The sequence below is a fragment of the Heliangelus exortis genome, chromosome Z (genome assembly GCF_036169615.1).
Source record: "Heliangelus exortis chromosome Z, bHelExo1.hap1, whole genome shotgun sequence".
NCBI classification, from domain to species: Eukaryota; Metazoa; Chordata; class Aves; order Apodiformes; family Trochilidae; genus Heliangelus; species Heliangelus exortis.
In genome coordinates this window covers 32,232,070-32,245,170 of record NC_092454.1, presented here as the reverse complement: position 1 = coordinate 32,245,170, position 13,101 = coordinate 32,232,070, and the positions used below count along the sequence as shown (strand labels likewise).

The window sequence follows — 13,101 nt, the reverse complement described above, 5'->3', positions numbered from 1 at the left end:
CCAGGGGTCCAGGCTGCTCTGTGTGGGGCAAGGGCTACCACCCCCCTCAGGCAAATGCTTTGAAGGAACTCATAAGGGGTTGCTAGGCTGTGAACAAGCTATAAACAGTTGGGTTAATGTGTCAAATTTCAACAAAAAGGCAAAACAAACACATTCCTGCTTTGCTGAGTCAAGCTGGCAGACTACAGAAACAAGGAAGAACCCACGTTTAATAATTGGCAAACAGCACACCCCAAATTTGAAAATCAAACCCAGTTTTTATTCAAAGCATCTATTAAAATGACTCTGCTGATGTCATGCCGAACTACAACTTAATCTTATGAAGCACTGAACACTTAAATATTTCTTGTATGCAATCACTTCTCAATAAAGCCAAAAGCAGACTTCCACATCCAATAGTTTTTTACTTGGTATTTTACCCAAAACTTGTCATGACACAAAACTGCTTGAGCTGTCTGAATTTTGTCTGCAGCCAAGTACAATTTGGTGTACTTGTCATACCTGAAGAAATACTGTGTGAGTTGCCCAGTGCATTACAGATGACTGAGGAAAACAAAAAATAAAAAAAAGCTAATAAATTATGTTACGAGTTCAGTCTGCAGCTGGCTCATAATTACAATCTTGTACCCTGTGAAATACTATTCAGTAGCAATGTTGAGTTATGATTCAGAAGTACAACATTTATGCTCAGGGCCCATTTTGGGATCAGATTATTTGCATGCAGCTAACTGAATAGTCAAAAGCATGTCATTTATTTGAGAAATTCCAAACCTACCCACATGAATTACCAGTTTTACGTAAGCTAGAACAACTCCAGTGTTTCATATTTTTAAGTCTAAAAGCCTTGAACCAGAAACAAATGAGCCTGAAACTTAAGAGCTGAAAACAAAAGATAACCGTATCACTGGTGTAGAATTATTTACATATAATTCAAGAGGCTGTTTTATTTAAATTACTCACTCTTCAGTTAAGTGCATCAATATATGACTTTAACGAATTGGGTTAATGAGATTTTCAACCACAACAGATTATCAGAGAACACAATTGAGCAGTTTCTGGTGTAAAATTGCACCACTTTCCTGCAACAGCTGTAAGCATCTGGTCAGTCCATACCAAGTTATTGATAAAATTATTTTGCCTTCTTGTTTAAGCGAGAGGGAAAGTGGATTGCCTTCTCACCTGAATTTCCTGACCTTCAGTGAAGAAGAAGTTAAAGCAAGCAGGTCAGCAAAACCCCTAAAGCAGTAGCTCAACAACAAAAAAAACGAAACAGAAAAAAACAACAAACAAACAAACAGAAAAGAAAAACAAACAACAATAACAACAACAACAAAACCCTAAACACAAACAACACACAACAAAACATCCAATCTGAAAAGAAAGTTTTGTTAGCATATCAGGAATCTCTGGTTCCCTTCAAAGCAAAATACAGCAAAACTCATGTCACCATGAGACAACCCTATTTCAAAGTATACAGCATTCATGTAATGACAAGATAGCCTGCCTAACATTTTATATCAACATCTGAGTACTAGACAGCATTCTGTAACTTTGTTTATTTGAGAAATACATGGAATCACACTGTTAACACACTTGCAACTATCTTTGGAAGCCTATTTTCTAGTTGTATAATGAATATTTTTCTGCACTGTTTAATTGATAGCTGTGCTACAGTTAGTGAAAATAAAACTGGCATGTTATCCTGAAGTAAAAGCAATAAGGTGGCTTTATGCACGGAAAATACGGAGGCTTCTATTTGCTAATAATTATATAAAAGCAATACTTTAAAACTTAGTGTTTGCTAGTAGGAGATCTAGAATAGTTTACTATAAATCCATACTACCCTGTAAGTCCCCCATTTATTAACAAAATTAAGTGCCAAATCACTACAGGGTCCAAAAGTATCTCAAAAAAAAATATTCCCAATTGTTTACCTTTGTCTAGACTTTGCAAGAGTAATCATTTTCAGATATACCAAACAATGTGCAAAATTTCCTAACATCACATGTTAGGAATAACAAGTGCTACCAAGAGATTCTGCTGAAATCAAATCAGAAAACATAAAACAGCAAAGTCAAGTGTCATACCTTGAGCAGTCCCAGTGATGATCCTGAACAATCCTAGTTTCCTGCATGAAGCAGTTTCTTCCCCTCTACAGCCCAACTAAGCATTGCCTTTTGCCTGAGTGATACTAGGTAAAGATATACTGACATTAGAAAACCCTGGTTTCATTGCTGCTTAATATCCTCAGACCGACCACTTAATATAAGTTTAGTTAAATATTAGCCAGATATATACTTTTCTTTTTGTCAGCCAAAGATATACTGACATTAGAAAAAATTGGTTTCATTGCTGCTTTATATATTTAGACATACCACTTAATATAAATTTAGTTAAATAGCCAGATATACACTTCTCTTTTTGTCAGCCTTCTTTGGCCACGTGTACCATTCTGCTAGTCACAAACACTTTGTTCGGAAAGTGCTTCGTATGAAAACTGCTTCAAACAAATGAGTTAACCTTGCAAAATCTAGCTTCCTACAATGCGTAAATTTGTCAACCCTGCATCATGCAGTCCTGTATTTACAAAATACTTAGAAACTTTACATCTGTCTTTTACCTTACAAAAAGTGCAATTCTCTCACCCCATGTTATGAGGCAACGACATTCTTCATAAATTCTACAGAATAGCAGCCTATGACAAGCAAATAAGGTGCTTAGCTTATGCCCAGGACCTAACTGGTTAAGTACCACCAGGAAGTACATTTTGTACAGGCAGACTGTTGCTATCTACTGCCGCAGGGGTGCCACAGCTAGGTTTGCAAGCTCAATGAGAGCCAGTGCACCATGCAGGCGTTCACGCTGCTCCTGGAGGCGGCGGTGGCGAGCAGCTGAATGCGCACCGTTTTTCTCTTCATCGTCCTCTTCATCAGACTGAAGATACTCCATCGGGTCCTGCTGCTCCTGATCTGTTTTCTGGATTGCTTTAGTTTTCAAAGCAGGAGCACGCTGCTCTCTGGTCTCCCAGTATCTACAAAACCAAATGTGGGGAATGCTTTTGAAACCCAGAAAACTGACTCACATTGACAATAAAAAGTCGGCAAAAGCCTTCCAAGTACTAGCCTGCATCTGACTAAGCACTGAATTTTGCTTATATTTTTTAATTTAAGCTATCAGAAACCACCTTTATTCAGTATTTTGTATGTAAAGTGCCCAGGTGATGGACAAAACCAACTAAAACAACAACAGCAACGAATAGAAGAAAAAGGCTTGCGAGGAACTGTGTTCTGACCAGGAGGTTGCAACACTCTTAAGGAAAGACAAGGCCAAGCTGATCTGTACTGAAGGAGCAGCTCCTTTTGGTTTACCCCTGAGAATAAAATGCTTCCTCAGACCAACCTTGTAAGTATTTAGAGAAAGATGGCACCATGAGGGAACTTACTTTGCTAGCCACTCTGCCACAGCTTTATTGTCAGCTGTCTGGTTCTTACTCAGGCTGTCTGTGAGCTCTTCCCTCTTCAGTCGGGCATAAGGGTGTTTGGGGCAGTGACGGTTTGCATGGGTAAATCTGCTTAAGCAACCTTCAAAAACACAAAGTGGCAATGAAGAACACATTATGGAAAGCAGCCAATCCATGAGTACACATAACATCTGTGGGATGAAGGTGCTGCTGAATCTAGCTTTCCCCCCTCACAAAACCCTCGGTATGGTTGAAAAAAAGAGAGCTCCAGTTTCAAGGTTCATAGCATGCCCCACCATTTTACATATTACTATCAATTGACAGAATTACTGATAACCTACTTACATAATAATGATGCAATCCGTAGACACAGATTTGCATGATTATGCAGATGCTGCGTGGCTCCTCCCTTCCCTAGAATCTCCTCCAAAATTAAAAACTGATGCTTTTTATGGGTCTTTGCCATGTGAATGTGGACATATTCCTAGTATTAGACTGACCCCAGTTCTGAAAGCTGCCAACTGTTCTCTGATGGCTCACCATTCTCTGAGCAGACGAAAGGTTTCTCCCCTGTGTGGAGACGCTGGTGAGTTTTGAGCTGCCCACTCTGAACAAAGGCTTTCCCACAGTCTGGGTAGTCACACAAATAAGGCCTTTCACCTTAAAAATACAAAACAAAACAAAAAAACCCAAAACAGAACAAGTTTATGAAAGCTGAATATAAAAGAAGAGCTATAGTATCCAGTGGTGTTTCCCAGCTCCAGACTGACAAAAGCCAGCTCTCTCCTTTAACCCACTCAGACACTTGCACCTACTTAAAAACCCCTGGTGTATAAAGTAGCAGAAATCCACTTTTTCCCCAGCAAGGTGTTTACTTCTAAGCACATGCTCAGTGATGTTGGACAACAGAACTTGATCAGTGAAAACCAAACCAACCAACCAACCAACCCACAGTCATATTCTTCCTTGTCACATTTTTTTGATTTAAGCCTGTTGCACAAAATTACATAAGCTTTTACAGGACTATGAACCTCTAGAGCAAGAAACATATGAAGTGAGTAAATGGAAAAGTAATGTCACTCAATTCATAGCCAGATAAATTTTATCCTTAACAAAAACTGAACTAGGGTAAAATAAGTGGGATCAACAGTGTAGTAACATATAAAGATGTGGAAATATCTCACTGGGGAGGACTATTTCAGAAAAGTTGTAATGGACAAATAGAGGTCACAAGAGAAATTTCTTCCATACTTAAACCAAGAAAGTCTGCTTTGGCCAGTCATCAAGGAAGACTTTCCCAAGCTAACTACAAGCAGAGAGATAGCAGGTGCCTCGTCCTGCAAGAGGATCTGACTGTATACAACTACACATGCACCACTCCTTAGGAAAGGAGATGGAACAAGGGCAGTGCAGACTTAGTAAGTCACAGGAGTAACACCAGGGCAAATTCAGCTAAATTGTTCATGCAGGCTCAACTCCAAACACAATTAAGTGCCATGAAAGCATCTCTTGACCAAAAAGCACAAGGAAACTGCTATTTAGCATCAGCATCTAGGCTAAGTGCAAGGTCCTGTACATGGGTCAGAGCACATACAGGATGGACAAAGAATGGGGAAGAGCCGGGGAGAGAAGGTCTCAGGACTGCTGTTTGATTGAAAGCTCAACATGAGCCAGCAATGTGCACCTGCATCCCAGAAAGCCAACCATATCCTGGGCTGCATCAAAAGAAGGATGGCAAACAGGTTGAGGGAGGCAATTCTCCCCCCTCTACTCCACCTGGAGTACTGTATCTAGTTCTGGATCCCCAAGCATAAGGACATGAACCTGCTGGAACCAATCCAGAGAAGGATGATGGTCAGAGGGCTGGAGCACCACTTGAAATGAAGACAGGCTTAAAGCTAGGGTTTTTCAGCCTAGAGAAAGGGGCCTTCAGGAAAGCTGGGGAGGGACTTTTTGCAAGGGCATGTAGTGATAGGACATGGGGGAATCAGGTTTCAAACTGGAAGAAGGTAGATTGAGGTTACGCATTAGGAAGAAATTCTTTAATGTGAAGGTGTTGAGATACTGGCACAGGTTGTCCAGGGAAGTTGTGGGTGCCTCATCCCTGGAAGCATTCCAGGACAAGGGGAAATGGTCTAGCAGGAGGTGTTCCTGCCCATAGCAGGGGCATTGGAACTGGTGGATCTTTTAAGGTCCCTTCCAACCCAAACCACTCTTTTCTTCTGCAATTTGAGTCAGAAAAAGAGATCATAGGAACCAAGGTTTTTCTGGGGTTTTGTTTGTTTGGATCTTTGGGGGAGTGCTGATGATTGTGTCCATATTGTGACCTGTACCAGTTCACACTTTATTGCAAATATAGAGGCAGGGTGGGACATGATGAAAAAAAATGTGTGTCCTTGGCTTAAAAAAACCCAGCATCTTCTGTTCAGTTCAGGCTCAGCTGGGTGTTAAATAAGCTGATCCTACATTTTGACTTAACTGCATACTGTTCAGTTAAGTTAGCGTGACAACCACCACCTCAGAAAATTAATTCTGGTTGTGGGAGAAACCACTGGATGGTGATTTTAAGCATCTTAACTCTATTTTTCTTTAAGCTATGTTTCTAGGGTGTTACACTGCCCAAGTTGCTAGCTTTTTTTTAAGTTACTGTTTCCTCTTGCAGCTGAACTTCAATTGCTGTGTGAAAAGGAAGGAAACAAATCACAGAGAAGAGGCAGTCAGTGCTCCCGTGTACAGAGCATCAACCTGAGGGGAAGTTCTCCCTCTTACATAGTAAGCCTGTGACAGCTGATACTTATACAAATTTACACTATTTGCCTATATCGTTGTAGCCCACATCGTTGCTAAACTTTCTCACAACAAATACAGTTACTATTGTAACTGTTATTCATAATTAAGAATTAACAGGTAGAGCTTTTGTGTTGCTTTTTGCTTGTTTGTTTTTTGCTCTGCCTTGTTTCAACTTCTTTCCCTGCTGCTTCTTAAGCTTCCCTTCACTCACCGGTATGAGTTCGTTTGTGAGCCTGCAGTGATTTCTCCCGTGGGAAGACTCTGTTGCAGATATTGCAACGTATCCTGCTGGACGAGTGCTCTCCCTCGCTGATGAGGTCACGGACAGTGTCTGCTCTCGGCCGGCCACGCCTTATCCCATCCTGCGTTGAAGCAATCACGGAACTGAAGCCCCGCACCGCCCCACCCCTGCATCCCCGCGGCTCCCCCCGCCAGACGGCGGAGTCCGCGCCCGCCACCGCCGGAAGTGACTTCATTTTAAATCTCCGGCAGGGGCGGGGGAGGGGCGCGCGCGGCGCGGAGTCACGCTTTATCTCTGCTGCCCGCCCGGCGGCCGCAGCCCGCCCCGCCCCAGCCCCGCACTCACCTTCAGGTGCCGGTGCCTGCTGCTGCCGCCGCCGCCGCTGCTGCCGCCGCTGCCCAGGTTCCCCGTCTCTTCCTGGTCGCTGGCAGTGGCTCTGCCCGTTCCCCCGCGGGGCGGCGGGAGGGTCGGGGGTGCGGCGGTGCCGCCGGGGCTGAGGGTCACGTTGTGAGCGTTCTCGCCCCATCGCCAGGGGTACACCATGAAGTCGCTGAAGCCGGGACTGGTGGGGACGGGCGGGGCGGGCGTCGGCTCTTCGCCACCTCTCCGCGAGGAGGGCTTGATCGGGGTGGTTTTAATAACGGAAACAAGGACGCGCTTCGGAGATTCCTGGCAAAAAATCGCCGGGGGACCCGGCGGCAGCCGCTCCGCCATCGCCGACCCCCGCAGGCTCCGGAGTGAAAAGGGTGGTGCGGAAGCGAGGGCTCTCCTCGGCGACTCAGCCCCGCTGTCCAAGCCCACGTCCGAGCCCAGAGAAGGGAGGGTTCGTAGCGGCACAGAGGTCCCGCGGCCGCCGCCGCCGCCGCCACCTGTCGCCGCTGTGGCCCGCGTCAGCCGCTCATCGCCGGGGACGGCTGCTCCCGGCGAGGTCTCGGTGCCTTCCCTCTCCTCCGCGGCCACCCCCGAGCGGATCCCCCAAGTCAGCGGCGGCCCCCGGCCATAGCAACGGCCGAGATGGAGCAGCCGCAGCTTCCCCGCACCTGTCCGAAGCGGAGCCGGCCCCGCAGGCAATCCCGGTCCCGGCGATGCCCCAGGAGGAGCCGCCACGACCCCTCCGCACCCACAGCCCAGGCCGAGCCCCAGATTTTCCCGCGTTACATTTCGCGCCTGGGCGTAACCAATCACCCAATCCGGCGCCAGCGTCACCCAACGGCGGTTCCCGCCGGCCAACCGCTGGGAAGAGACGGCGGCGGCTCCGCCCCAGGGGGCGGGGTCCGGTGGGGACGCGGCTTCGCTTCTGCCGCCCCATTGGGCGAGCTCCCAGCTCACCGGCGGAATTCGAACCTGAGTGGGCTCGCGGGCCCCTAGCCCGGCCCCGCCCGGTCCCGCCCGGCCGTGGCGCCCGGCCCGGCAGAAGAAGCCGATTGGCCCGCAGGGACGGGGGAGGGAGGAGGGAGGAGGGAGAGGAGGGGGGGGAGTGGCTATAGCCGGGGCTGCCTGGGCCAATCGCGCCCGGGTCGCTGCGCGTCACGTGGCAGCTGTAAAAGCCCCGACTGACGGCTTGGGTTCGGTTCGGTTCGCTGCGGTGGCAGAAGCCCCGGGCCCCGCTCCGCCCCTCTCTGTCCGCCCCTCTCTGTCCGCCCCTCTCTGTCCGCCCCTCTCTGTCCGCCCCTCTCTGTCCGCCCCTCTCTGTCCTCCGTCTCCCTCTTCCTCTCGTCCCCGCCCTCTTAAGCCCGAAGTGCTGCCCGCAGGGAGGCTGTGAGCCTGCTTGGGTGCAAGGCTCCCACGGCCACTGGGGTTTGTGTCAGCTTTAGCTCGATCTGTGTGGGTAAGAGGTGCGTGGGTGATGCATAAAAGATTGGGTGGCGGCAAGAAATTATTTGGACATGGATATATGCTTGCTGGTCTGCCTTTAGATGGTAAATATCTCAAACAAGTTTTATGTTTACTTTTTTAAGCCAGAAGTAACCACTGTGCCTCATTTACTGAATCCTTTGGAAATATGGTTACTTGAAACTAAAAAGCTTTACCTTTATTAGATACGGCCATACTTTGTTTATTTCGTGCTGGATTCCTCCTTTTCATAGCATCAGATCTTGCTGTTCTGAAGCAGGAGGAAATTTCTTGGCACTAGGTGTGGGCCCCTTGTGCTTGCAACTAAGTAGGAGCATTTTACATTGACGTGATAATTTGCCTCACTTTCTCACCATAACACTTTTGCTGACTAGTTACTGGTTGCAAAATAAGTAACTCACACTTCTGACACTAATAGATAGGTCTTGAGGCAAAGTACAGAGAGGCTACAGAGCTGTAATAAGTGAAGATTTTTTACCTTTGTTCAATGCAGTTTGTATGGTGTAGAGTGCTGCTTTGTTGTAAGAGCATTAGCAGCCGGCACTGCTGATAGGAACAAAGTGCAGGGGAGAGTAAATCTGCAGTGTATGATTACTGACACCCCCGCTGGGTAATGGGAAACTTCTACCAATTCTTCCAACACAGAGACTGTAGTACTAAGCATCCACCCATCCAGAGACTGGCAGCCCTTTCTTTATGAATTACAGTTCATATTGCCACATGTATCCTTTTAAACCAACTGAAAACAACTACCCTGATTTTTATTTAGGTAAATTCTTACACAAAGTAACGATTCCCCCAGCCTCTCAAACCTTGTGTTAAGGGTGGAAGTCCTACCACTACAGCCAGGTCAAACAGAAAGAAAACTCTAAAGCCTCCAACTCTTGTTGCCAAAATGTGCAGCCAGGTTTCCAAGTGCTTATCTAGGGCCTAGTTAAAAAGTTTCAGCCCTAAAAATAAGCAGGGAAGAAAGGTTTTGTCAAAGGAATGTTAATATAGAAGAACATGTTAAAATCTAGCTGGGGAAAACAAACCACAAACAACTTGTTAACATAGTTGTATCCCAAAACCAAACTTTGAATATACTTTGTAACTTTCTAAAGCTACCTGACATACACCAGACACTTCAAGCAGCACATGTATCTGCTGAGGAACTCCAGTAACATTACGACTTAGTAAATAAAATAGTAGGTAATGTCAACCATGAAATGGTTTGCATGTAACTGGGTAAATCCATGCTTACCCTGTGCCACATCAGTCTGCACATTAAATTTTGTAATGACATGTACGGGCTTGGCAGCAAATTAACTTCTTTAGGTGGATCTTGTAAGCTTGTTTTTTGATTGTGTTTTTGTTTTCTAATACCACAAAATAAATTTTAGCTAATGGAGGCAGCACAATAAAAAAGGAAGAGGTGAGTTGATTATATTTCTGGTATTTTAACTGCTCTGAACAGTAGTGTTTCATGTAGTAATAACAATGACCAAAACCATTGTAAAAACAATGACCTCTCTGTTCAGATGCCACTACTAGTGGAGGAGTAAGAATACACAGAGAAGGGTGTGTGGCCTAAAGGGCTTAAAATACACTGCTTTTCAATACTTAATGAAATGTATTAAACTAATAGTTCGTGTCAAAACAGTTCTAAAATTATTATCTGGGCCACAGTATCTTAACACTGAATATTTGTGCTTGATAGTATCTTAATGCTATGCAACTAGCTTAATATGTAAAAGTGTTAATATTTTGTGTTTGTGTAGAAACAAGAAAAATTTCTGAGAGGTGAAGGACCAAGATAATGAAACATTATGCAACCTACAGTCACATCAAATTGTACTTATTTTTCCAGCAAAGCATACCTTTTATTACACACAACATAATACAGAAATAATGAAAGGATAAGGTGCAAGAATTCAGCAGAACAGAAGGGAAAAGTAGCTGTGTTCCATCCAAACTAAAGGACACCACGACTCAGGAGTCTGAGGGTAATAAACTGACACAGAAATAAAAAGCAGAAAAAACAACTCTCTGAGGTAGGTCAATGCTATATTTCTCAAACTGAAACAACACATAGATAAATAAGGAGGGTATAATCTTCATAGATGAAGAAAGAGAAAAGATACTTTGTCTCTTGTAATATTCCAAAGTTATATTTATTTTTATCACTCTTTTGAAGCTCTGTGAAAAAAAAGACAGACTCCCCTAAACACCAAATCTCCAATCTTGCACTGAAATATTTCTGAATTCCTTGTATTTGTCCTTCCAAAGATATGATGACCTTAAAATACCGATTAAAGTTGCAAGCACATTGTCTCTACAGTAGATAATGACACCCCTTTGACTGCCATTTTTCATATACAGCGTAACTATAGAAGTCTTTGGTTCCAGGTTGCAGCATATTTTAAATAAAAATGTTTTTAAAAATTCTCAGAGGCTTTCTGGATATACTGTTTCTTGTTTCTGGAGGATGTCTAGCATGGATGCTGCGGTGACCTTTGATGATACTGTTACCATTTCAAATTAGTTCTCCAAACCCAGACAGAGATATTTCATTTAGGAAGGAGACATTGTTATTTATTGCAGATTTGTACAAAGTTGGGTGCTGGGTGCTTTCCCATAGATGAAGCACCCTGAATAAGATTTTCCACTATTTATTTAAACATAAAGTTATCAAGGTAGTAAGCTTCCAATTACAACCATTCCTTACAATAGTTGGTTAGTGATTTTCAGTTATAATATAGTTACATCACTGTTTCTATTATCATGCATGCTCCAGGGGAAGGGTCTTTACTTGGACAGAGGTCCAGGGGTGTGATTTTTTTTATAATAATGGCATAAAAACAAGGAAAGTTCTCCTGAAGGGCAGTTTCTCAAGTTCTATAGCTCAAACTGCCCAAGAAAGGTTCAACAGTCAATCTTCCTGATTTTGATTCTTCTTTTTCATCTCCTGCAATCCTTAGTTCCAGTTGTCCATGTAGACCTCCACATTTTTTCTGTCAAGTTGGTGATTTACATGAGATACCCTTGATTAATTGCCTCCTCCAATGCCTAGTTATGTCCTTGCTCAGTGATATCTCTGGTACTAATAGTGGGCTTTTCTGAGTACAGTTTTAATTTGTGTATATACAGAGTGCATCTTACACAAAATAACATTATTCTAAATTTATGAGTTATATTTTTACAACACCAAAAGGCTTTGCAAAGGCCTGCAAAAGATTTGGTAGTCTTTTTTTGTTGATGTATGGTGGTAATGTATTTCTCCAGACCAGAACAGGACAAAGTAGTTTTCCAGTTCTTTCTTTTCACTGCATATACATATAGTTTCATCTTCCTACATAATAGATCAACTGGTCAGAGGCAAGCACAGCTGATCAAGTTAAATGTATCATATTCATGGAAATATCTTAAAAAAAAATTGTTTCTTTTTAATTAGAGCTAGCTATTTTTTAAAATTTAAGAACTGTGCAAAGATAATGATAATATATTACTTACTGAGTTAGAATTCTGCGCTTTAATTTGAAGCATGTCAGATACTAAGAGGTCCAATGTGACTACCAGAATTTTATAAAGCCGTTTGTGAGCAGATAATACCCCTAACTAAGTTGCTGTCATTTCCATTGAAGTTAAACTGTTTGTGATTAAGCTGAAATAGGCACAGCCTAATGGAATTAGTTTTATACTGTCACAAGCATGCCCCACATAAATGGGTCTGTGTACAAGCTAGGAGAGACATAGTGATCAGGCTCAGGGTTGCGGAATAGCATGTACCACATTTTGTTTTGTAATGGTGTGCCCAAAGCTATCTGCACTCTGAGGGGGAGGGGGTGGTTGTTAGGCTGCAAGTGCTGTCTCTGCAGCTGATAGAGGGGATGTTTTGTCTATGCAGCTGCCTATCCCCTGTGAGCAAGCCATGCTGAGTATCCAGAAGCGTTTGCACTGATGGTCCTACTGATAAACCTGAGATAAGTAGGAGGACTTGCAGCTCAATTGCTGGCTGTGGCTGACAGGGCTTCTGCAGTCTAATATTGTGGATGCTTAGTGATGGGCTGAGGAGCCCTGTTTGGTAGTTTTTGCCAGTAGAGAATCTCTGTTCCAACTTAAAGCATGAAACCTGTGCGTCTCACTGTGGAGCTGTATTTGTATTTGTAAGCTGATGAAAGTGCCATGGACGTGCTCGTGGAGGTCTGCTGGTGTAATGAACACCACTGCAGTTTTATAAAGAAAGGGGCAGTTCAGAAACTGTGGGAACAGCAGCCTAGCTTATGGAAGTGTGCTGGTCACTCCCAATCCGGTGTGTTGCATCTTTCATTAGTAACTCATTAGCATGAGTGGTGACAGTTACATGATGGCATCAGTATATGAGCTCTTCCTGTGTACACAGACATCCATGTAAACAGGCACGGCGCTTGCCAGCCTCCAGCGATCTCTGCGTCCAAAGAGCCCGTGGCTGAGTGCAGGTGCCTGGGCTGTAGTCCGGTTGTGTCAGGGTTTTGAACCGGGCTGCGGTCTCACTGTGCCCCGAGCTGCACGGGGCAGAGTGCGCAGGACACCCTGGAGCGCGCGAGGGGCGGGGCTGTTGAATAATGCATATTCATGAATAATTAATCAGGCCGTTAACACCCCCCAGCAGCACACCGCATTGGTCAGCGGTCCGTAACTGACCGTGCCAGCACTGCACGCTAATTGGCTGGAGCTGCACGTCAGGGGCGGGGCGAAGCGGAGGCTCAAGCTCGGATTGGCCGCCGCTCCTTCCCCT

General features: G+C 44.4%; 1 protein-coding gene across 1 annotated transcript; it reads right to left on the bottom strand.

Annotated features, from left to right (window-relative positions):
- Positions 1-237: 237 nt before the first annotated feature.
- On the bottom strand, positions 238-7,636 carry ZNF367 (zinc finger protein 367). The gene is made up of 5 exons (XM_071731253.1): positions 6,837-7,636; positions 6,462-6,612; positions 4,001-4,120; positions 3,443-3,581; positions 238-3,031 (listed from the first exon to the last, which is right to left on the bottom strand). The coding sequence occupies exons 1-5, from the start codon at positions 7,203-7,205 to the stop codon at positions 2,791-2,793; spliced, it is 1,020 nt and encodes a 339-aa protein (XP_071587354.1). The 5' UTR covers positions 7,206-7,636; the 3' UTR covers positions 238-2,790.
- Between the last annotated feature and the right edge of the window lie 5,465 nt (positions 7,637-13,101).

What these genes read in the sequence shown, in the direction of transcription:
- ZNF367 (XM_071731253.1), bottom strand. Translation starts at nt 7,205, where the DNA reads ATGGCGGAGCGGCTGCCGCCGGGTCCCCCGGCGATTTTTTGCCAGGAA. An exon ending in GCAGGCACCGGCACCTGAAG is followed by an intron (nt 6,613 to 6,836) that starts GTGAGTGCGGGG and finishes GCTTCAACGCAG; the next exon opens with GATGGGATAAGGCGTGGCCG. An exon ending in TCACAAACGAACTCATACCG is followed by an intron (nt 4,121 to 6,461) that starts GTGAGTGAAGGG and finishes TGTATTTTTAAG; the next exon opens with GTGAAAGGCCTTATTTGTGT.